Here is a 22,215-nt window from a genome sequence, read left to right on the forward strand (position 1 = left end):
GTAATAACAGGAAAATGGATTATTTTGTTATATTAAATGGTTAGCTGAGTACTGACTCTCTCAGGATAGCCAACATGTGCGAACTCTGATCAGGCAGGTGAGAAAGGGACTGGATGAATAATTGATTTAATATTAATGTATACAAAATATCACTGGTGCACTATGCCCCAAGGTTCTCTGTTCCATATTAGCAAGTATACCTCATTCTGAAGCACTATTGATTATGTAATACAGGAAATGTCCATCATGTCAATGTATAACTCTCAGGTTAACGGGGGAGTTTAATTATTGTCGACCACATGTGGGCCTTTATGCTCAGTATTTTATCAATATCGTTAATACACACTACACGGGTGTCTAAGTTACTTAAATAAAGTTCAATAGAAATGTATATGTAGCAGACTAATATTACTTGAGGAAAGGTAGCGTAAAGGCAAACAAGCTACGCAAGCCAAGCTACGTATGTGTTACGTGTCTTGGAATTGCAGCTGAGAATATGCACTTGAGATGATTATTCAGTAAGGTAAATTACACCAGATGCTACGCTACGGACGCCATGCGCAACGAGATGCCACGTAGCATCCCTGCCTAGCGATTTTTCTCGGCATATCTTTAGTGGCGCATGCTCAGTTGTTTCCTTCCAGTCTTAGGTGGAGTGTAACCTCGTGCATACACCCTTTACTTTAAGACAGAGATGGAGAAATTGATTGAAGAAGTTAGAAAGTATCCGTGCTTATACGACACAAGAACTGAGGAATATAAGGACCTTCAACGAAAAGACAATTGCTGGTCACTGATAGCCCAAAGCCTCCATCGGGATTGTAAGTATTTTAACACTGCATGTATACAATTAGAGAGAGAACTCTGGATCATAGTTTACTAGAGACTTCCGCTGACGGAACAAGCAAAATAATAATATATTTTATTACCGGTAGTCATAATAAAGAAAATAAGTAAATTTTACTATTACACCTACTACAGTATTCTCTCTCTCTCTCTCTCTCTCTCTCTCTCTCTCTCTCTCTCTCTCTCTCTCTCTCTCTCTCTCTCCTGCATTTTCGATGGTAACCTTCATCTGATGCAGTGGGATTCTTGACTTCATTCTGAACTGTTAAATTAGAGGGTTGTCTCCTGCCTTGATGCAAGAAATAGTGGAGATGGGATTGTATTTGTAAACTCCAATAAAGTCGGCCTTCGCTCATACGAGTCTTTCACGAGTAAAATTCGACCAAATATAAGACTTTCTGACATGTCAGTCGTAAAAATGGGTTATAATTTTACGTTTAAATTGTCTTTTAAGCACCTAATTGTGAAGCTTAGATACCTGGTACAAAAAGTGTTAGTGCAATTTTTCCACATATTTATAGCCAGAGGTAGGCTATGAGAGGGTGTAATGAATGTCAGTGATGGGCCCAGAAAGTGTTGTTCTGTTATCAGACTAGTTTTTCTTTTCAAAAATAAGGGGCCCGGTGGCTCAGAGGTAGAGCGCCCGACTCCTAATCCCGAGGTTGCGAGTTTGAGCCTCTGACCGGGGTCACCGTTGCCGGGAGTGGTAGTGCGCTCCTGTAACCTAGCGGGTCAAACATACGGGGGCGCGGTGGCTCAGAGGTAGAGCGCCCGACTCGTAATCGCGTGGTTGCGAGTTCGAGCCTCTGACCGGGGTCACCGTTGCCGGGAGTCGTAGCGCGCTCCTGTAACCCAGCGGGGCTATATGGCCATAGTTGCCTAGCTTGGGGATGATTAATCCCTTTTCAAAAATAAATTAATCCAGATAATAATGGGTCGTCTCTTCATACACCAGGTATGGATTTTTTTTTTTTTTTTTTTTTTTGAGAGGGAGGGGGACAGGAGTGTTACTATATGCTAATGATAGTGAGGTTGATCAGGGGACCGTAGTTATGCCCAGGTATCTCCCATCCATCCATCCATTGCCAGACGCCATGTATCCCAAATAGGGTGGCCAAGGGCTTAGAGTTAATTGTTTTACAGGGAGGGGCACTAATCCTCCACCAACCCCACTTGACGTAGGGATGCCAACAGCATCTGGTGTTCCCAGGCGGTCACCCATCCAAGTACTAACCAGACCCAACGTTGCTTGGCCTGCAAATACAGTGACATTTCAAATGCATGTATGAAAGCGCTGCAGAGGAAGCTCATCATCATCCATAATTCAATCCAGCATTGCCCCATTAGGCTAGTAGGGACACGGAGCTAGGCTACTCAGTCAAGTTATTTTGCTGGTCCCTTAGCGGCATAATGTTAACATTCAACTCAAAACTCTCCTCGGAAGTAGACCCTTATGGTTTCTAGAAAGACCAACCTGGTTGACTGACTGAAATGTTTAATTACTGTTGTAAAGGTATACAGAGTACAATAATAAAAATAAAAAAAAAGGTGGTGGTGCGTGGTAGGTCTTGTCACACAACCCTAAACCTCACCAAACACAGATATATACAATGGTTACGCATATACCGTATGCATACGAGTATACAAAAAGAGGTGGTGGACCTTGCCATACATTCCTTTAGTAATACATGTAGTAGATATAGACCAACCTTAAAAAACGGCAGTAAAATTTAACCGTGCCTGCCGGGAGGAATACAAAGAAATTAGATTCATGTACTATATATGCTGTTGTTGAAAGTGCTTCCATTATTTTTTCACAAGAGTCTGTATAAGAGAGAGTGAATTTGTCTTTGCATAAACTATTGGAGCACTCAGAGTGATCCTAATGACATGGGCAGGACTGCCAGTTGATCAAGTTCATGTATGGCATTTATACAACTTTTTTTTTTTCAATTTTTTAACACACACACACACACACACACACACACACACACACACACACACACATATATATATATATATATATATATATATATATATATATATATATATATATATATATATAAAATCATTTGGTACGCAATTTATGGTAAAATACCAAAACTGGCAGCACCTGCGGTAACTCTGCCAGTAAACAGTTGTATTGTGCCCAAAGTTGATTCCTGAGGTCATAGTCCATAAGAATACCAAGTCAGTATGGACTTTGCCTGTGGTGTCGGATGCACAAGGTCTCCATGTGCAGAAAGTTCTCCACACAAATGCATATGGGCAGTCGCCAGCGTAACTGTATGTAATCTACAGTACATTAAAGTTCCACTATAAGAAACCTAACGGCCCAGCTTAACATAACCTAGCTTATCCTAAGTGGGAGACTTCGTTCCCCAGGCTCCCCTGATTTTAGCCCATGAGATCTTTCTGCACGGGGGAACTGTGCATTTGACACCAGAAGTCAGCTGAGGGTAGTCGGGCATTAGCTGATTACCTATCTTTTTATGTATATACCTAGGCTGCGTCCCCCAAGGAAAGGGAAGTAGCCGACACAGGACTACACACTCCCAATTTACTCATCCACTCAAACACATTCATTCGCATCTTAGCCCCAAGGGGCGAAGGGACAGATCCTCACCGCACGAGGGTCAACTGCGCAGTGCAGTCAGTGACGTCTGCAGCAGGACCCGACAGCAGAGCTGGTTTACCCCTGGCACATCAAAATGGACCCATCCCCTTACCCGCACCTGACCTGATCAGTTGATCAGACCAAATGCGGGAGAATATCCCCTCAGGGCTGCATCATCATTTATTCATTCACAATTTCTCTCCAGTCATTTCTATCACTCACAGCCACTCTTCCTTGCTCAACAGACATCCCTCTTACATCCAACGCTCTCTTCACATTGTCCATCCATCCTATTCGTGGTCTTCCTTTCAGCCTTACACCTCCCACATCAGATCTAGTTATCTTTTTCATCAATTGCCCATTATCCATACTTTCCATATGCCCAAACCATTGCAACACCCTTTGCTCAACTCGATCAGCCATCTCCCACACAACTCCAGTTCTCCTCTCTTCATTATTTCTCACTCGATCCATACGAATCACTCCACACAAACTCCTCAGACACCTCATCTCCCTTACATTCAAACTTTTCCTTTCTGCTACATCCATATCAAAATTCCATGTTTCAGCCCCATATAACGCAGCTGGTACCACAATACCCCCATACAGCCTTCTCATTACATCCATTCTAAGCGAACGACATCTAAACACTTTTCATTCCTCCCAGCATCTTTCCTACTTCATTCATTCCAAACTTCACTTCTGCAGCTATTCTTCCATTCACAGCAGCATGTGACCCTAAATGCTTAAAGCACTCTACCTCCTCAAACAACTCACCATTCAAAACTATATTCATCCACCTACCATCTAACAACCTCGTACACTTCATCACTTTACTCTTATTCTCATATACTTTCAATTTCTTCCTTTCACACACCCTTCCAAACTCCTCTACCAACTGTCTCAATCTCTCCTCTGAATCAGCCACCAGAGCAGTATCATCCGCAAACAGCAGCTGCATCAGATTCCACTCTCTACCATCAACATTCACCAGACTCAGATCTCCACCTAACTCTTGCATTCACCTCCCTTACAACACCATCCATATAAATATTAAACAACCAAGGCGACATCACACATCCCTGCCGCAGCCCCACTCTCACGGGAAACCAGTCACTCAGTATTTCCCACTCATACACACGCTCTACTATTTACATAAAACTTTTCATTCTTTTTAGCAACCTACCATCAAGTCCATACAGTCCACAAAGCCTCCTTATCAGTTCTATCATACGCTTTCTCTAAATCCATGAACGCCCAAAACACATCCTTACCTTTCGCTAAATAATTTTTACACACCATTCTACAGCAAACACCTGATCCACGCATCCTCTCCCTCTCCTAAAGCCACACTGCTCATCACCAATCACTCCCTCAGTACCCTCTATAACTCTCTTAATTAACACTTTACCATACACCTTACCTACAACGCTCAACAGACTTATACCCCTAAAGCTAGTACCTCCATACTTATCACCCTTACCTTTATACAACGGGACTACACAAGCACTTGCCCAGTCAATTGGCACCATACCTCTCACAAAACACACATTCAGCAGTCTACTAACTAGTCAACAATAGTCGCTCCACCACATTTCAGGCATTCCACAGCACACCCATCCATACCTGCAGCTTTCCCTGTTTTCATCTCCTTTACTGCCTCTTGCACGACCTCCATCTTGATCAAATAATCTCTCAGCTCTCCCAACATATTTATTCCTTGCACCCTTCCATCTGCCACAAACTCAGCCTCCCTTTCCTCCTCTACATTTAATAATCTTTCAAAATACTCCGCCCATCTCTTCCTTACTGCATCCATCTCACATAACATCCTTCCATCCTCTGCTTTTACTCGCACCTCCTTCCCAGACGCACAGCCCTTCTCGCCCTATTCCTCTTTTCCTTATACCTCTCATATGACACCTCATCCTTCCTCTGCAGCCACACTTCGTATGCACGTCTCTTCTCAGCCACAGCCATACTTAATTCCTCGCACCACCATTCACCTGATACTCTATCCTTTTCTCTCTTTTATCCAACTCACTCTCAAAACCTCCCTGCCACACCTAACTCTCCTAGCTCTCACCCATCTCTTACCTACTCTCAACTTCCCCCCCCCCACCAGTTAGTAGTGAGACATACCTCCACCCTCCCCTCTCAAAACTGTCACATCCAACAATCTTCTTATTATATTCCTGGACACAGCCACATAGTCCATCAATGTTCTATCAACAACCCTTCCAACCCTTCTGTCTCACCCATGTATACTTATATCTTTCTTCTCAAACAAGGTATTCTCCCGCTCAAGGCACATCTCCATCATTCGTTCCCCATTTTCATTTCTTCCAGGCACACCATGCATACCAACTACACTTTCAGCTGCTATATTTCCCACTCTAGCATTCAGACCTCCCAGCAGTACCACATCCACATTTGCTCCCAAACTCTGCAGACACTCATCAACACCATTCCAGAAAGACTCCCTCTCTTCTTCATCCCTTTCACTACCAGGCCTATATATGCACTCACAAATACCCACAACTCACGTTCAAATTTCGCTTTCACCTACATCAGTCTCGATGACACCTCCTTCTATTCAGTCACACACTGCTGCACCCGGGCTCACTATCAAGGCCACACCTCTTGCCCTTCCTATATCAACACCTGGCATCCTTCCATTCACATTTCCAATCTTAGACTCATCTTTCCCTTTCATCTTTGTTGCACTCAAAGCTAACACATCCAAATTTCTTCTAACAAACATTCTCCCAGTCTCCTTCCTTTTAGCCTCAATCGAACTACATCCAGGGATGGATCCAGGGGGGGGGGATGGGGGGGATGCATCCCCCCCCCACCGGCCATGCATCATTGAATAAAGAGGCAATTTCAACATTGAAATATCATTATGCCGCGTCAAGACTTTGGTTGAATCAGCGAATCAGACCCCCCCACCGAAAATTCCTGGATCCACCCCTGACTACATCCACGCACATTCATAGACCCAGTCTTCAGGGTAAGGGGATAACTCAATCCCACAACCCTTTCTATGGCCTGTCTCGTTTTAGAAAAAAAAAAAAAAAAAAAAAAAAAAAAAACAGAGGAGGGGGTCCCTGGTCCTAACACAACCTGGCCGCAGAGTAGTAGTACCACCACATAGTACGGCCAGATTGTCCCCTCCACCACATGGGGCGCACACAGCTGTATATTCAGTCCCATTATGAACACCTTTTTCAAGGAATGTAGCAAGGAGACTTGGTTGAACATACGATGCCACTGGAGCTACTTTCTTAAAATAAAGTAAAAAATGAAAGGTCCTGCAAAAATGCGTTGATCCAACCTTTACGATGATGAATCATAAATTGTGCCATGATTTTGGAGGAGCTCGGTATGTATTCACAAAATGCAGTCTGACGATTGGAAATGGGTTAAATATGTTATTTCCAAGTATCTGCAGCTTGATCTGACATCAATTTATATCCTTGTTAATGAGAAATTTCTTGTAATTCTAGCAACATTCCCTATAATCTGACATATTATCCAAGAAAATGTCAAAAGCCTATCTCCATCAGTGATATCTCTTCAGATACAGAACTGTACTGCATGAGCAAAGGTGGAAAGCCCGAGACGTACCGTACATTTCGGGGATGGTGGTTGGGGCTGATCGCTGGTCGGAAGGTGTTATTAGAGCTGCAGGTATTTGCAGGAGTTTAATTCAGTAAGGGTGTTGTGTCAAAATAGGAATATGGTAAAGCTGTCAGACTGTTGTTTGTGAGTTATATGTAGTATCTCAGACCTCTGATTTGCTGTATAGTGTTGACATTGAATTTGACTCATGTTTTGGTAAGTTTGCCACCACCTCTGTGACAGAGCTTGCATCTTGATTTGATGGCTAAGTTGTGACTGTACATTGTGGGGGAAGAAAGGGAAGTTAATTACCGTACTCCTAGAAGAGGAGGGTTAATTACCCAAGGGGAAGGGTTATAACTCCCATCGAAGTAAGAGGATAATTACCCCCAGGAGTTGGGGCGGGGGAGTTGAGGCTTTGAGTGTGGGACTGCCATGTGCAGTATGTGGAAGCTAGCTTTACTCATATACTGCTGTAATTATTGCCATCTACATTGCTAAACTGACACTTGTTACTGGCATTGGTTGGCATCCGTGGATGCCACTGGTACTTATAGCCTAAGAGAATAAGTACATTACCAAAAGACTATTAATTAGCTTACAGTCAACAAACGAAACATTACAGAAACTCACTGATGATTTCATCTGTCTTCAGGCAAGAGCCTAAAGCAAGACTGGAAGAAACTCAGGGACTGCTTTCGACAAGCACAAGCTCGAAGGAACACCACAAATGGTCAGTCAACAAAGAACTGGAAACCTTGGCGCTACGAGAAGCAAATGCAGTTTTTAATTCCATTTATGAGTTCAAGAGAGTAAGTGTTTCTTATAATCTTTTAACAATAAAACTGAGGAGAATTAAAAGATATAAAACTATAATTATAAGGAAAATAGTGATGTCCGTCCTATTTTTACAACAACAGAATTAGAACATTTACGGTTTGTATCGTATTTTATCGTTTAAAAAGGCTCTAACATGCTTGAGTGCGTCGGCCTTGGTCACCTAGCTCTCCATGCTGCTCGATCTCTGGCAGTCTCCCCGTTCAGTCCCTTATCCCTGAGTTCACACACTATGACCTTGTCTTAAGTCTTTTTCGATTTGCTTTTCACAACCCTACCCGTGACGTTCACACTCACACTCTGCACCCAGTTGTCGTCCTTCATCTTCACCCCTTGCCCAAACCATCTCAATTTGCCCCTTCCCCATCACAATACCAATACATTCCAGTTCCATTCTTCCTCTGAAGTCCTTAGTCGCAAGCCAATCCCCACCCCACCCCCTGCCAGGCCTAGCATTCAAGAAGCGCCAAACATTCATCAAGTCATTATTATTTCTGTATGTTTAAGCTTACAGATATCTTATTTTACTGCCCAGGTCTTGCCACCATACTGTACAACATTACATTCCTAACAGTGCTGAAGATCCCTTAGCATGGAAGGAGAGCTTTCCCAGTGTTACTGCTGCAGATTTAACACACACAGATTATAAGTTAGAAACATTCACTGATGTTTTACCAGTGTTAAGCTAAGTAATGTGTTCATTTCTTTTAGGACTAAGGCAAATTATAAATTGGAAGCATTCATTGATATTTTACCAGTGTTAAACTAAGTACAGTAATGCAATTTATTTTAGGATTAATGCAAACATGGAGAGCATCGACAGAGATGGTATGGATTACAGCGAAGAAATTCCTGCAACAACTGTAGGTGACATACAGGAAGGAGTTCCAGCTTCTCCATCTACATCAAAAGATGGAGATACTTGCAGTCATAAAAAGAGGAGGTCTGCTACCACATGTGATTTTGATAAAGACATCACGTGTTTGCGTGACGAACAACCTATTCCCAACATGCAGGATGACTTGTATCTTTTTTTTATGAGTGCATGTCAGTCTGCCAGACAGTTACCGCGTAGGCTGCAAAACCAAATTAAGAGAGAGGTGTTGGACTGTATTGCCAGGGTTGAAGAGCAATATGACGATGAATGTAAAAACAATCCCAGTGTCAGCAGAATTTCCTCATCTGAATCTTCATTACCCTATGGAGCACATATTGCCATTTTGAAAACTGAAATGTAACTGAAAAAACAGAACAAGGGACATGTCTTCTGGTGTGAAGATGGCATAACACGTAATTATCTGGTAGCTAACAAAACATGGCTCATTTAGCTTCAGGTGTGAGTCAGCCTAAAGTATGGTTACATTCTGGGATAAGTTTGCTTACAATAACACAGCATCTGCAGTAGACCTTCCAGATACACAGGGTTGTCATGCACATAATTTCCCTATGTAGTATTGTGGGGGGGGGGGATGTGTCCTGCGCAGTGTTGCTTAGGAGAGGAATCCCAGATGGTTATAATGCCCTGTCAATTTTTTCCTCCTCACAAAAAAAGTCCTTTAAATTTCCTTAATGTCACTGTTGTATGTCTGCTTCATCCCTGTACAATAGGCTATGTCTGTGGTAGCATTTCTGTAGTCTAGGGATCATAGAAGGTTTTTAGTAGGCAAGTCAGGGTCTGATTTTTTTTTTTTTTTTTTTTTTTTTTTTTTTTACCTCTAAACAGTAGGTTATGCTCGGAGGAATCATATCTAGCTGATTCCTAAGTCTAGCTGAGGTCATACAGTAGAGGGTCTCCAGTAGGCAAGTTGGAGTCCATCCAAAAGTTTGATAACATTAAATTTTTATACCTGTGTGTGGATCTCCGTGTGTGTGGGCTTCACTTGTGTGGTACCTAGGCTAACACTTCAGTTGCTTATATGGAGGTCTACTGTACTTCATACTAGAGCATGTCTCATGTTCCTTACTGATACATCCATCATGGCAAAAAGAATCAGTCTATGGGCAGATACATACCAAACCTCCCTGAGCTCAGAAATACTAGCCAGCAGAAAAAAATGAGTACGGTACGAGAGGTGAAATATATTAACTTTGCTCTCATTTCTGTATGCAGTGGGTATAAATTCAAACCATGATTTAATTTTATTGGGAGACATGAAATGTAGAAACGAAGTCACAGATCCAGTTCACCCTCTCTGCTGTACAGGTTCAAGGCTATATGCTTTATCTCCAGTCCCTAGTTCTTTCTTTTCTGTATTTAAAAATACTTCTGAGTGATGAGGTTACCATATGACTTCAGGGACAATATTAGTGTTTTCAAAATGTTTTATCTACCTACCTCGAGCAAGGTACTGTAAACGCCCGTTGTAGAAAAAGTATTAACTAGGAGTAAAGAAGAAAAGGATGTACCTGCACTGTATTTGTATAGTACATACTGGTAGCCACTGCAGCCTGAGGATAGCTTGTGTAGCTACTGTTAGAGAAATGTGGTGCAGAACTACCCACATTATACTTTTCATTCAGAGGACTTGCCCGTATATATTTTTCCTGAATAAAGTTGTTTGGTATCATGCTTAAATATTAACAATTTTCATCCTGAACATATGATACTCAGAAGACCAACCTAAGAGTTACATTTGCCTGTACATATCTGTACTTTATTTAGTACAGATACCTATGTTGTAATAAATGTTCACTAGTGAAAGTTATTTGCCGTGGTAATATACTTTTGGGGCATATTCGGTGGTCTAATATTGTCTGTACAGTACACATCCTTGAAAATGACTTGCTGCCTAAGGAATCACCATATTGAGGTTGGCTGTGGCACAGCTGCTCTTCTGTAGGCTGGAAACTAAACTATCAAAACCAGCTATTGCCCCCTAGCAGTTCCTGGAAACTTGGGAAAAAGAGAGTTATGAGATAGGAAGATTTATAACTGCTGGAGACTCAGCTTGGACTTATTGAATCTATATGTGGCTGAATATTTCCAGCATAAGTACTGATTCTGTGGTTAACTGAGTGTGCGCATGTGCTCAATCATGTTGGAAACAGTAAATTTGTGCAATATTTTTCATCATCAGCAAAGTCCTCCGGCTTTGTATGGCTTGAAGAAAGTTTGTCTGATGGAAAATTGCTAGTGAATTAAAGTAGTTGTAGGGATTGATTGTCTTGCTCTGAATCAAATATGTGATTAGAAGAAAAGCAAACTTTCAGCTGAGGGGGCTTGGAAGGCCCCAGTGAGGCAGAGCATGGGAGTGGTTGAACAAAGGTTGTCACTGTAAATTATGGTGCTCTTTCTTACTGCTCAAGCACTCTCATGCAAGTGGTTCCCTCCTGGGTTGGCCAAGAAAACACTTCTACCTTTCTCTTTCATCAAATTCTACTTGCCTTTCAGATGAATGGGGCAGTACTTGTACATAATTTTCATTTATTTCCTTGATAAACATTGAAATAAATCAAATTTCTGCCTAGGTTACTTTAAGTGATTTTAGATCATTAGGCTTTTCAAGCACGCATGCTTAGGCAGTCTGCGTATGGATGCTCCTACCTGGTAAACCAGGTTTATAGCCATATTTCACTTACGGTAGTACCCTCCAGGGTCTGTGGTATTAGTGTTGTGATGAGGAGCGGTAGATTGAGATGGTTTGGGCATGTTGAGAGGGTGGAAAACAATTAGGTGTAGAAGATGAGAACTGCAAATGTCAGTGTAAGGTTGTGAGAAGCACACCGAAAAAAGACCTGAGATGAGGTCACACATTGTGACCTCAGGGATAAGAGAGTGAATAAGGAGGCTGCCAGAGATCAATCAGAATGGACAGCCGCCATTAGATGACCAAGGCTGCTGTATGCATGCATATTGGAGCCTTTATATACAATACAATGTAATATATACAGTATATCTACATTATATGCTCAGGCTCAGGCTCAGGCTCATCTAGACTACATGCAAACCCAGCAGACTGTACGCTTCAAGTTCTCGTACAGTTCACATTACTCCATTCATGAGACAAGAAGGCATGAGAGCTGTTTGTGCCACCACAGGAAGAGTCCTCTCCTGTCCCTGAAGGGGGGGTGGGTAGGGGAAGCAACTACTATTCCCTTCAACTTGAGGACAATCATTTCCAAGCCTAGTAAAGTTGGTCATTGGTCAACATAAATCCTCTGACTGAAAGGGTATTTAGACTTCTGACCCCTTCAGTTAAAGGACATCCATCCTAAACTCATGGACCACATTAAATGTATAAATATGAAGCTGAAGTGGTTAACATGTCCATATACGAATTTCAGAGTACTTAAGTATTTGAATAAGGGGTTCATAAAACTGATGATGATGACAAACTTTATTTAAGTCCATACTGATATGCTGTATCTTAGGTTAACAGTAAAATCACAGATATAATTCAGTATGATGTAACCTACTAAAAAAGCTTCAGTCTTTCACTGCCCCTTTGACTTGTAGGGGTTCCATAGCAAGGTTATCATAACCCACAACACTGAATGGCAGGTAACCACTGCCTTGATGGCATTACACATTTGAAAACCTCCAGCCACTTTGTATTCAAACCTATGTATGCACAATGCTTGGTCATCACTCAAACATGTGCTATAATAATCAGACCACCAAAATTCATTAAAAAAAAAAAAAAAAAAAAAAAAAAAAGAGCATTAATAACTAGGATCATGACACCCTTCAAGAAGCTTGAAACACTGTTCTACATCATAATACTGTAAAACAGCATTAGAACATAATCCCTTTAATCAAAAACCTATTGTCTTCCACATTATCAGTAAAAACCATAATGTCACTATAGAATGACCAAAATAAATTCAACATGACCCATGCATTGGGATAAAAATTCAATCTATACCATAATGGTTAATGAAAATAATGTTCTTTATACTACATATTTGGAATAAGTGTACATCAATGTGGTTACACCAATGTGCCACTGATACGGTACTCTACGGCATAAATACATTTGATATATGGTGCATTTACTGGACACCAAGCTACGCTAGATATACTTTAAAAAAAATCAAAGTTACATACAGATAGGCGGAACACACACCACCACCTCAGCAAACTGTTAAGAGCTACCACAGCTATACTGTATTATGAATATAGTAATATGTACTGTACAGTATTTACCTTTTCTCATTCCAGTGTAAATTTAACAATTTCACTTTATTTATTTTTTGTAATGTATACAGCACGGTATAATATTTATTAACACCATAAACATTAACATCCAACAAGAGTGAATTCTAAATACAGTAAAACCTCAAGTCGACCTCACATTAGGCGGAATTTCCATTGTCGAATGCTGACCGAGGTGTGACTTAGTGTTTATTCAAAGGTTTCCATTTTAGCTTCCTATATTCCATGTGCTACATTTTATTTTACTGTATTCCAAGTGTTACATTTTAGTTTAACTGTAAGAAGTAAATAAGAGCAAAATTTTACATACCCGGTAATTATGTAATTCTGCATCCCTCCACCTCTGCAACCTTCTATCCTAGCCTAGCCTATGACATGCACTGAATTGTTTTTATTGTTTTTGATTGCTTTTTAATGTTTCTTTAGTGTTAATAAACATGTAATCACACATGATTAGGGATTACTTTTTTTTTTTTCCTAATTATTTCTGGTTAGTCTGAAAATTCAATATGTCAAAGTACCCTAGATCCCCATAAAGTTCGACTTATGATGGGTTTACTGTATACAGTATATATATATATATATATATATATATATATATATATATATATATATACACACAGTGTGTGTGTGTGTGTGTGTGTGTGTGTGTGTGTGTGTGTGTGTGTGTGTGTGTAATATATATATCTTTCACAGAACATGTGAAAGAACTACAATTACAAAACTAATTCCTTAGTTCATTACCAAAGAATTTAAAAAATATATATGAAGGTCAATATAGCATACAGAATAACACAGAAACTACATTTCTACTTCAGTAACAAAAATGTAAGTCTTGCACAATGTTCCTACAGATTTGTAGTAAATTTCTAATACCTATTTTTAGTATTCTATGTAAAACACTAAGTTTTCCTTCCCAAGCTGTAAACAAAAAATACTATCTCAGTATACAGTACCAAAAGAAACTTGGATTGGAATATAAATCAAAATTATCTACTCATGCTAGCCAGAGTTGTCCTTGTTACCTTCACAAAACAGGAAGTTTTTTTTTTTTTCCCATTCATTGCCAGACGCCATGTATCCCAAACGGGGTGGCCAAGGGGTTAGAGTTAATTGTTTTACAGGGAGGGGCACTAATCCTCCACCAACCCCACTTGACACGTAGGGAGAACGTTATGCCAACAGCATCTGGTGTTCCTAGGCGGTCACCCATCCAAGTACTAACCAGACCCAACAAAACAGGAAGTGCTACAAAAAAATATTATGATACCTAATCTAGAGTTTTCTTGAGGCTCAGGACACTATTAAAGTGGGCTGGATAACTAATGGGTATATACTCCTTTGTTTACATTTTACGGCCACAGGAAAATCCACCACAAAACTAGCCTTTTAATGGATAGTTCTTTCTTCATATCATGCTGAGTCGTGTGAAAAAACAATATCAAAGAACTAGAAAACTTAGATAAACAGCCTAACTATTACTGTAAATTATTCTTTATCCATTCTCACCTTACTTGTCAAAGGCCTTAACCCCTGCCACCCAACGACTGTTCATATCATGAGACCTTTCAAACAACAGGCAAACTTCAGTTTAACGATGTAATTGGTTAAGTAAAAAAAACCATCGCTAGGTAGGGTATCGTGAATCAGGGACGATTTAACATGTAAAGTGTAGGGATGCATTTTTGAGCCTTGGACTTCCCCCAACCATGTCCTAAACCCAGTCAAAAAAAAAAAAAATTAATTAATTAAAAAAAAATTAATAAAGCCAATCTAAATGGCCTAACAACTGTTGAAGAAGATATCCTAAGCCTAACACCATTTAATGATGCCCTAAAACCAATAAATAAAATTTGGAAATCATAAAAAATAGGTGAGAAAATATCAAACACCTCTTATCACTTACTTATTGTAAGTCCATGTTCGGTCCTGGTCATCACAAGGTGGTGATGGAGTGTGATGCCCATCACAAAACTAGGGGGCCTTCGATAAAAGGGGTAGGGTGGTATTTCTACCCCATCACTAATCCAGGGTATTGCATTTACGGGTATCGTAAATTGGAGTTTGCCTGTGCTGTTTTTCGACAACTTTCTCTAAAGCAATGTGTTGGCTAGAGGCAGTTTAAAAAAAAAAAAAAAAAGTACTGTATGGGCTTTTTCACCAGTACATAACCTAACTACTTGTTCACTGGCTGGAGGAGATCCAGCACTTGGTTGATATCACCCTGTTTCATCTCCAGCAAGTTGGTCAGCCAACCACCTTCATTGTTGTAACCCATTGCCTGCATCTGCTCCAAAGCTCGCTGGATCTCTGGGTCTGTTAGGGGGAAGAGAGGGCAATAAAATTCTGATTAAGCCATCGATAAATAAAGGCTTTTCTAGCCTACATTAAATTTAGCTACTTTTTCTCTAATGGTTACAGTAGTTTTTCTTTTAAATTACAGATGCTAGTCTTCTGTTTACTTAAAACTGAAAGAAGTAAATAAACAACGCTCCTAAGAGGCCCTGGAATTTGATGTGCACAGGTGTCGAGGATGGGTAACACATTAACAGCTCTGCAGTCCATATAAATACTGTATATGGGACAGCAAATCTGTTATGACCAACTTCCGTGACAGTGATACGCCTAGTGACAAGATCAGGTTGAATGGAAAAAAATTATGCATATTACAACTCAGAGGGCAAAGACAGCAAAATGAGAGTACAATAAGTAAAGTTGGGTAGAAAGATGTAAGGCAACAAATGGCAGCAATATGCCACTGTAGTTTTAATGGTGATACTGTAATTCTATACTTCATTTTCTCCTCTTCCTTCTGCCTATGGGTGACTCTACACTGACAGACAAGCCAAATGGTTTCCTGTACACAAGGAACCCATGTATTATGCTGGGTGGTAACCATATAACTAAATCATGGCACCTGGTGGTTTAGTGGGTAATCAAGGCACTTCAATCAGACTGAACCTGTGCAGGTTTATATCCAAGAGGTGGCTGGGGTTTGTTGCTCACATAGTGCCACTCAGGGATGAGTGAGGCTGGTCACTCTCATCTTAAATGTTGGGACCAACTTGCCTAGCCCCAGGCTCCTTTGCTCCTCATGGGGAAACACAGGATTAGATGGCGAATGAATGAATGTATGCTAAACCACCTTCATTTCATTCCTAACTTGATTAGAATGCCCAAGAACCAGAACTGAATGGAGAATGTTGATGTGTGTGAAAAGCACAGCTATGAAGAAAAAAATACCAAAAATATGTGCACATGCATATGGCTGTAAGGAGGAGGGAGAATTCAGGTGGTGGTGGGGAGTTCAATGGTGTGACTGAATGTATGGTTTCTTTCACTGTTATGCTGCATAAGGGTTTTCTTTCATGCTTTCTTTTCTTTGTTTACTGAACCTAACCTCACCCCATCATTAGGTAAGGAAAAAAGGTCTAGGGGATGATGACACATACAATGAATGCACAGACATCAGCCTACTGCAGCCATTCTGGATGAAATACCAAGGTATGGCATCATGTAACAAAGTATATTAATACATAAACATTTACTTACTTGGGTGAGGCTGAAGCTCTGTAAGACTAGGATACTGGACCCTCTGTGTTGGTGGGGAAGTTACTGTGTTGGCTGCTGCCTGGGGAGGATCCTGTGTGGGTTCCTGATTGACAAGTGTCCAGTCCTCTGGTTCTGGTGATGATGTATGCTCTGCCTCCATTTGCTCCCCGGAAGCCTGGCTGGGACCCGGTGCTGGGCTGCTTATGTCCATGTCCTCTCCTGATGATCCAGACACACGTGGTCTTGATGGTTCCTCAGTTTGAACCTCCATGTTCACCCCACTGCCAGAGGTGCTTGGTTGGTTTCCTGATTCAGAGGGTGGGCTAGGTGGGAGAGTCACCACAGGAATCTGACGACTTGGTGCATCTTTTTCACCTAGACTGCACCGCTGACGGATGCCATTGTGCTCAACAGAGACCTCCACATCTATTCCTGACATAACAAAATGTGGTGTCAAATAAGCTGAACATGTACATGAGAGATTACAAATTACAAGAATCCCAACTCATTTTCTGTTACTATGTGGCTAGACAAGCATGTACTCTATCATACAAATTAAGTCATCACCATCATCATCTTACACTGTCGTCCATGTCCAGATGGGTAGGAGGGACCTACAGCAGGCCTCTTTGATCTCTTTATGAATAGAAATCAGAGGAAAATGAAATTCAGTTCCATCTCCACAGTTCTGGTACAGGATACATTGCTTATAGACTGAGTAGGAAGTAGTCTGGCTGTTATGTTTTTATACTAACATATAGGGAGGCTTTAAGATTGAGGCTGTAAGATCCTTACCTGTTTATCACTTTTTAAAGCAAGAAGGAAAAATGACAAATACTATTTCTTTCCTATTTTCAGACAGGGAAAGAAGCCTGTCTACTACAAGTAATGTACAGGTAAATGAGTAAAATTTAAATGACTCTGATATAACTGTGTGCTTTCAAAACAACACTCACATCCACATGACTCTGAACCAATCTTCAAAGCTCCTGTTCACTATTAGTAAGCATTATACAGGTATACCTGTATACCTAACATCGGATTTGAGATAATCCACCTTTTACCATTCAATACATTCTCTCTCTCCCTCTTCCATAACTTGTGTTTTCACCTCATACATACATTCATTCTATATATATATATATATATCAGCAGCAGCAGCAGCCGTTCCAGTATCTACTGCAGGACCGGCCTATCCCGACCGAAGTCGGGACGATACAGCCAATGTATCTCTACCAGTTGACTTAGGCTGTCTGATAGAGATTGTATGTAGGGTGAGAAGTGCTTGTAACTGTAGTGTTGGAGTGGCTTTAGATGTGTGTGTGTAGTCCGTGAACCAAGTGTAACTGGCCTGCGCAAGCCGACTGGGTGCAAGCATACTTTATAGTAAGCGACACTGGTTCAGCCACAGCACCCCTTGTGTCCGCCAATGCAGTACATGGCAGGGTGATCACTTCCACAGTTTATTACCCTGGCAGGGCGCGAACCCTGGCTCACAAGTGTACGAAACGCATACTCTACCACTGTACCACAGAGGCTCCACATATACTGTATATATATATTCCATCCATCCATCACCCAATCCTACATTGTCCCACGAGGAGCATAGGAGCCCGGGGCTAGGCAGTTGGTCCCGACATTTAAGATGAAATTGACCAGCTTCACTCATCTCTGAGTGGCATTACATGAGCAATCAACACCAACCACCCCTTGGATATAGACCTTCACTGGCTCAATCTGATTGGAGCGCAATAATTACCCACTAAACCACCAGATGCCAAAATTTGGTTATATGGTTACCACCCAGCATAGTAAATGGTTTCCTGGTGAACAGGAAACCATTTGGCTTGTCACTCAGTGCAGTGTCACCCATGGGCAGAAGGAAGAGGAAAGAATGAAGGAAAGTTAGATAGGAGAGGGAGTGAAAAGTCAACCGCCGGCAGACGGACGAGAAAGGAATGAAGTACAAAAAGACAGAAAAGGAAGGAATGAAAGGAGGAGGAAAGGAAAGAACACACACTCAAGAGCAGCACTACATCAAGTGAGTGGATGGTGAGCACCCCCACCTACCAATTATAAGTCAATGGGCTCAGTACTGTCTAGGACTGGAACTGCAGCCATGAAAGCTGACACACTCCACTTTGCTACATAATAATTTTCATATTTCTGTTACTCACCCAAAGGATCTAACATGTTGGCAACAGTTTCACCAACACTTTTCAAGTACTCTTCCCCACCATTACGAGGAGAGCCTTGCTTGGCCTTGTCCTGGCGAGGACTCCCTTCCTGATTACCAGGCTTGCTTTGCTGCTGCTGCTGATTATCATGACTTGTGCTTGAAGATGAAGAAGAAGAGCTAGTGTTGAAAGTTGTTGTGCCAGCCCCCTGACTCTGACTCTGTCCCTGTTGGCCAGTCCAGGCAGTCCATATCCCCCGCATAACATTGGCCACCTGTTCTGAAGCCAAATGGGATGCAAAGTGGTGGGCATGATGAGCCACTTGTTCAGCCATCTGCTGAGCTTCTTCTGCCACTTGCTGTGGGTTGGGTATTCCTCCTTCCTGCTCCATGAAGGGACACTGTCCAGTACTGGTACTTGTCCAAGGGCAAGTATCTTCAGTATTCATTTTGCATTCTCCTTCATTTCCCGGTTGTTCCTGTTGATCTTTCCTTTGCTGCTGTTGGTTCTCATGTTCCTGTTGCTGCTGTTGTTGCTGCTGCTGCTGTTGCTGTTGCTGCTGCTGCTGCCCAAACCCACAGTTCATTGACTGTCCTTGACTAAAACTCCAGCAGTTTCTGCCTCCCCATGGCCTACCCCACCAGCCTGCCCATCCTCCACGCCCTCTTCCTCCTCTGCGGTGACCTCTCGCATGAGGTCCCCAGCCCCCCCAACCCCAGGCACCTCCAGTTCCACCAACTCCAGCTCCTCCTGCACCTACACCAGCACTGGCACCACCACCACCACCACATGTAGCTGAAGATGTTGAGAATGACGTTCCATTCTGACCACCACTATGCATTCCAAACTGTGCTGAATAGTGGCCAGGGGGTCCTTCATTCTCATGCCAGAAGAACCATGGAGCGCCCTGAAAATACACTCACAATAACTACAGATGCCTATTTTATCTATCTATCTATTTTATACATATACAGTATATATATATATATATATATATATATATATATATATATATATACTGTATATATATATATATATATATATATATATATATATATATATATATATACTGTATATATATATATATATATATACATACTGTATGTATATATATATATATATATATATATAATTTCATTTCGTTTCATTTTTAAAGGCTCCAACATGCTTGCATGCGACGGCCTTGGTCACCCAATGGCGGCTCTCCGTGCTGCACGATCTGTTGCAGCCTCCCTGTTCAGTCCCTTATCCCTGAGGTCACACTTAATGATCTCGTCCCATGTCTTTTTCGGTCTACCCCTCACAACCCCACCCCCAATATTAACACTTCTCACCTTCCTCACCCAATTATCATCCCCCATCCTCTCCACATGTCCAAACCATCTCAATCTACCTCTCCTCATCACAACACCAAAACACTCCAGTCCCATCCTACCTCTCAACTCTTCCATCGTAAACCCAGCCCCCCCAGACCTTGCACGCAGGGACGCACTACACATCCACCTAATCATTGTCATTTCTGTATGTCTGAGCCGGCGAATATCCTCCTCCTTTACTGCCCAGGTCTCACTACCATACAGTATTACACTCCTAACACATGCTGCATACAAAGACCCCTTAGGACGTAGGGTGAGCCCTCTCAATGTCAGAAGAGGCAACAGCTCCCTGAACTTCTTCCAACCACTTCTCATCCTAGCCAGAGAGCTAGCTCCAGCCCCACCTCCAGCACACAACATGTCTGCCATATAACAAAACTCTTCCACACACTCAAGAGATTCACCAGCAAGTTCAATCCCTTCATGCCTGACAATCACCACCTGCTCTCCCCGACAAGCTGTACACATAAAATCAGCATTATCTCGCAGTCTACCTCTGATACCACTACATCTCCTGTGCACCCATTTATCACAAACACCACACAAGATGGAATTACTTCCCACACCCTTGTGGCAAACTGCACATGGCCACTCTCCCTCGTCTTTGTCAGTACCGCCACCAACCCTAGATATCATCACTTTTGTTTATATATATATATATATATATATATATATATATATATATGTAGAAAGAAAGAGAGAGGTGAAAAGATTAGTAAGAGAGAGTAAGAAGAGAGTGGATGAGGAATTTGGAAGGATTTTGAGTGTAAAGTGGAGGGACTGTAAGAAAATGTTCTGGAAAGAGGTGAAAAGAGTAAGACAGGGTGGAAGTGAAGTTAGCAGGGGAGTGAAAGATAAAAATGGTAGATTACTAGTGGAGAAGGAAGAAAAAGTGAGCAGATGGAGAGAACACTTTAAGGAATTGTTGAACGTGGAGGATGGAAGTAATGCGAGTATAAGTGGCTGGGGAATGGCTGGGAGAAGGAGGGAGGTGAGAAGACAGGAAGAAATCAGTAGGATAGAAGTTGTGGAAGTAATGAAGAAAGTTAAATCAGGGAAAGCCCCAGGAATTGATGGAGTGTGTGGTGAAATGCTGAAGCAGGGGGGAGAGACAGTAGTAGAATGGATGTGGAAGATGTGCAGATTGGCCTGGGAGGAAGGTAGAGTCCCGGAGGATTGGAAGTCAGGTATAATTATTCCCTTGTACAAAGGAAAAGGGGAAAAAGAAATGTGTGGTAATCATAGGGGCACTTGTCTTCTTAGTATAATAGGAAAAGTGTATGGTAGGATACTTATTGACAGAGTTAGAGAAAGAACAGAGAAATTAGTTGGAGAAGAACAGGGAGGCTTTAGGAAGGGAAGAGGTTGTGTAGATCAGATATTCATTCTCAGATCTTTAGTGGAAAAGTTTCTAGAGAAGGGAAAGAAGTTGTATGCGGCTTTCATGGATTTGGAGAAAGCATATGACAGGGTGGATAGACTAGGATTGTGGAAAGTGTTAAGAATATATGGAGTAGATGGGAAGTTGTTGAATGCTGTGAAGAGTATGTACGATGGTGCGAAGGCTGCAGTGCGTGTGGATGGTGAACCAAGTGAATTTTTCTCTTTGAAAGTTGGGTTGAAACAGGGATGTGTCATGTCACCATGGTTGTTCAATCTGTACATGGATGGGGTAATAAAAGAGGTAAAAGGTAGGGTAGTGGATGTTGGAGTGGCCCTGGTGAGGGAGGATAGTGTTTGGAAACTCCCTGTACAGTTGTTTGCAGATGATACTGTGTTGTTGAGTGAAGACGAAGGGGAGCTGCAAGGCTTGGTGGATGAGTTTGAAAGAGTGTGTAAGAAACGGAATCTAAGGTGAATGTAGGGAGGAGTAAAGTGATGGTCTTTGAGAGAGGTGAAGTCAGTGAATGTACAGCGAGGTTGGATGGTGAGGAATTGGAAAATGTGAGTACGTTTAAGTACTTGGGTAGTGTGATGAGTAAGGATGGAGGTTTGGAGGGTGAAGTGCTTGAAAGGGTACAGCAGGGAAGA

General features: G+C 41.7%; 2 protein-coding genes across 3 annotated transcripts in view; one reads left to right on the forward strand and one right to left on the reverse strand.

Annotated features, from left to right (window-relative positions):
* Positions 1-694: 694 nt before the first annotated feature.
* Positions 695-10,198, forward strand: LOC145412050 (uncharacterized). Its single transcript, XM_080281968.1, has 4 exons — positions 695-821; positions 7,743-7,899; positions 8,718-9,070; positions 10,128-10,198. Exons 1-4 carry the CDS (start codon positions 695-697, stop codon positions 10,196-10,198), a joined length of 708 nt encoding a protein of 235 aa, XP_080138094.1.
* Positions 10,199-12,249: 2,051 nt separating this feature from the next.
* The window catches only part of LOC145412257 (uncharacterized), a 35,991-nt gene continuing 26,025 nt past the window's right edge, over positions 12,250-22,215 (reverse strand). The window contains exons 5-7 of one of the 2 annotated variants that reach the window (XM_080282208.1): positions 18,809-19,715; positions 16,632-17,057; positions 12,250-15,395 (exon numbers count right to left, since the gene is read on the reverse strand). In XM_080282208.1, the coding sequence (XP_080138334.1) occupies positions 15,256-15,395; positions 16,632-17,057; positions 18,809-19,715 (1,473 nt within the window). In that variant the 3' untranslated portion in view covers positions 12,250-15,255. Of the gene's footprint in view, positions 15,396-16,631; positions 17,064-18,808; positions 19,716-22,215 lie in introns of both variants that reach the window. The other variant, XM_080282207.1, reaches the window with a different exon arrangement.

Source organism: Coenobita brevimanus, chromosome 92 (genome assembly GCF_032717465.1).
Source record: "Coenobita brevimanus isolate Jiangsu-jjx chromosome 92, ASM3271746v2, whole genome shotgun sequence".
NCBI lineage: Eukaryota > Metazoa > Arthropoda > Malacostraca > Decapoda > Coenobitidae > Coenobita > Coenobita brevimanus.

Bases quoted from the DNA above. Each gene is read 5' to 3' on its own strand.
- LOC145412050 (XM_080281968.1), top strand. From the start codon at position 695: ATGGAGAAATTGATTGAAGAAGTTAGAAAGTATCCGTGCTTATACGAC. The intron at 7,900-8,717 runs GTAAGTGTTTCT...AATTTATTTTAG, and splicing joins CCATTTATGAGTTCAAGAGA to GATTAATGCAAACATGGAGA. The intron at 9,071-10,127 runs GTAAAAACAATC...TCTGCTGTACAG, and splicing joins AGAGCAATATGACGATGAAT to GTTCAAGGCTATATGCTTTA.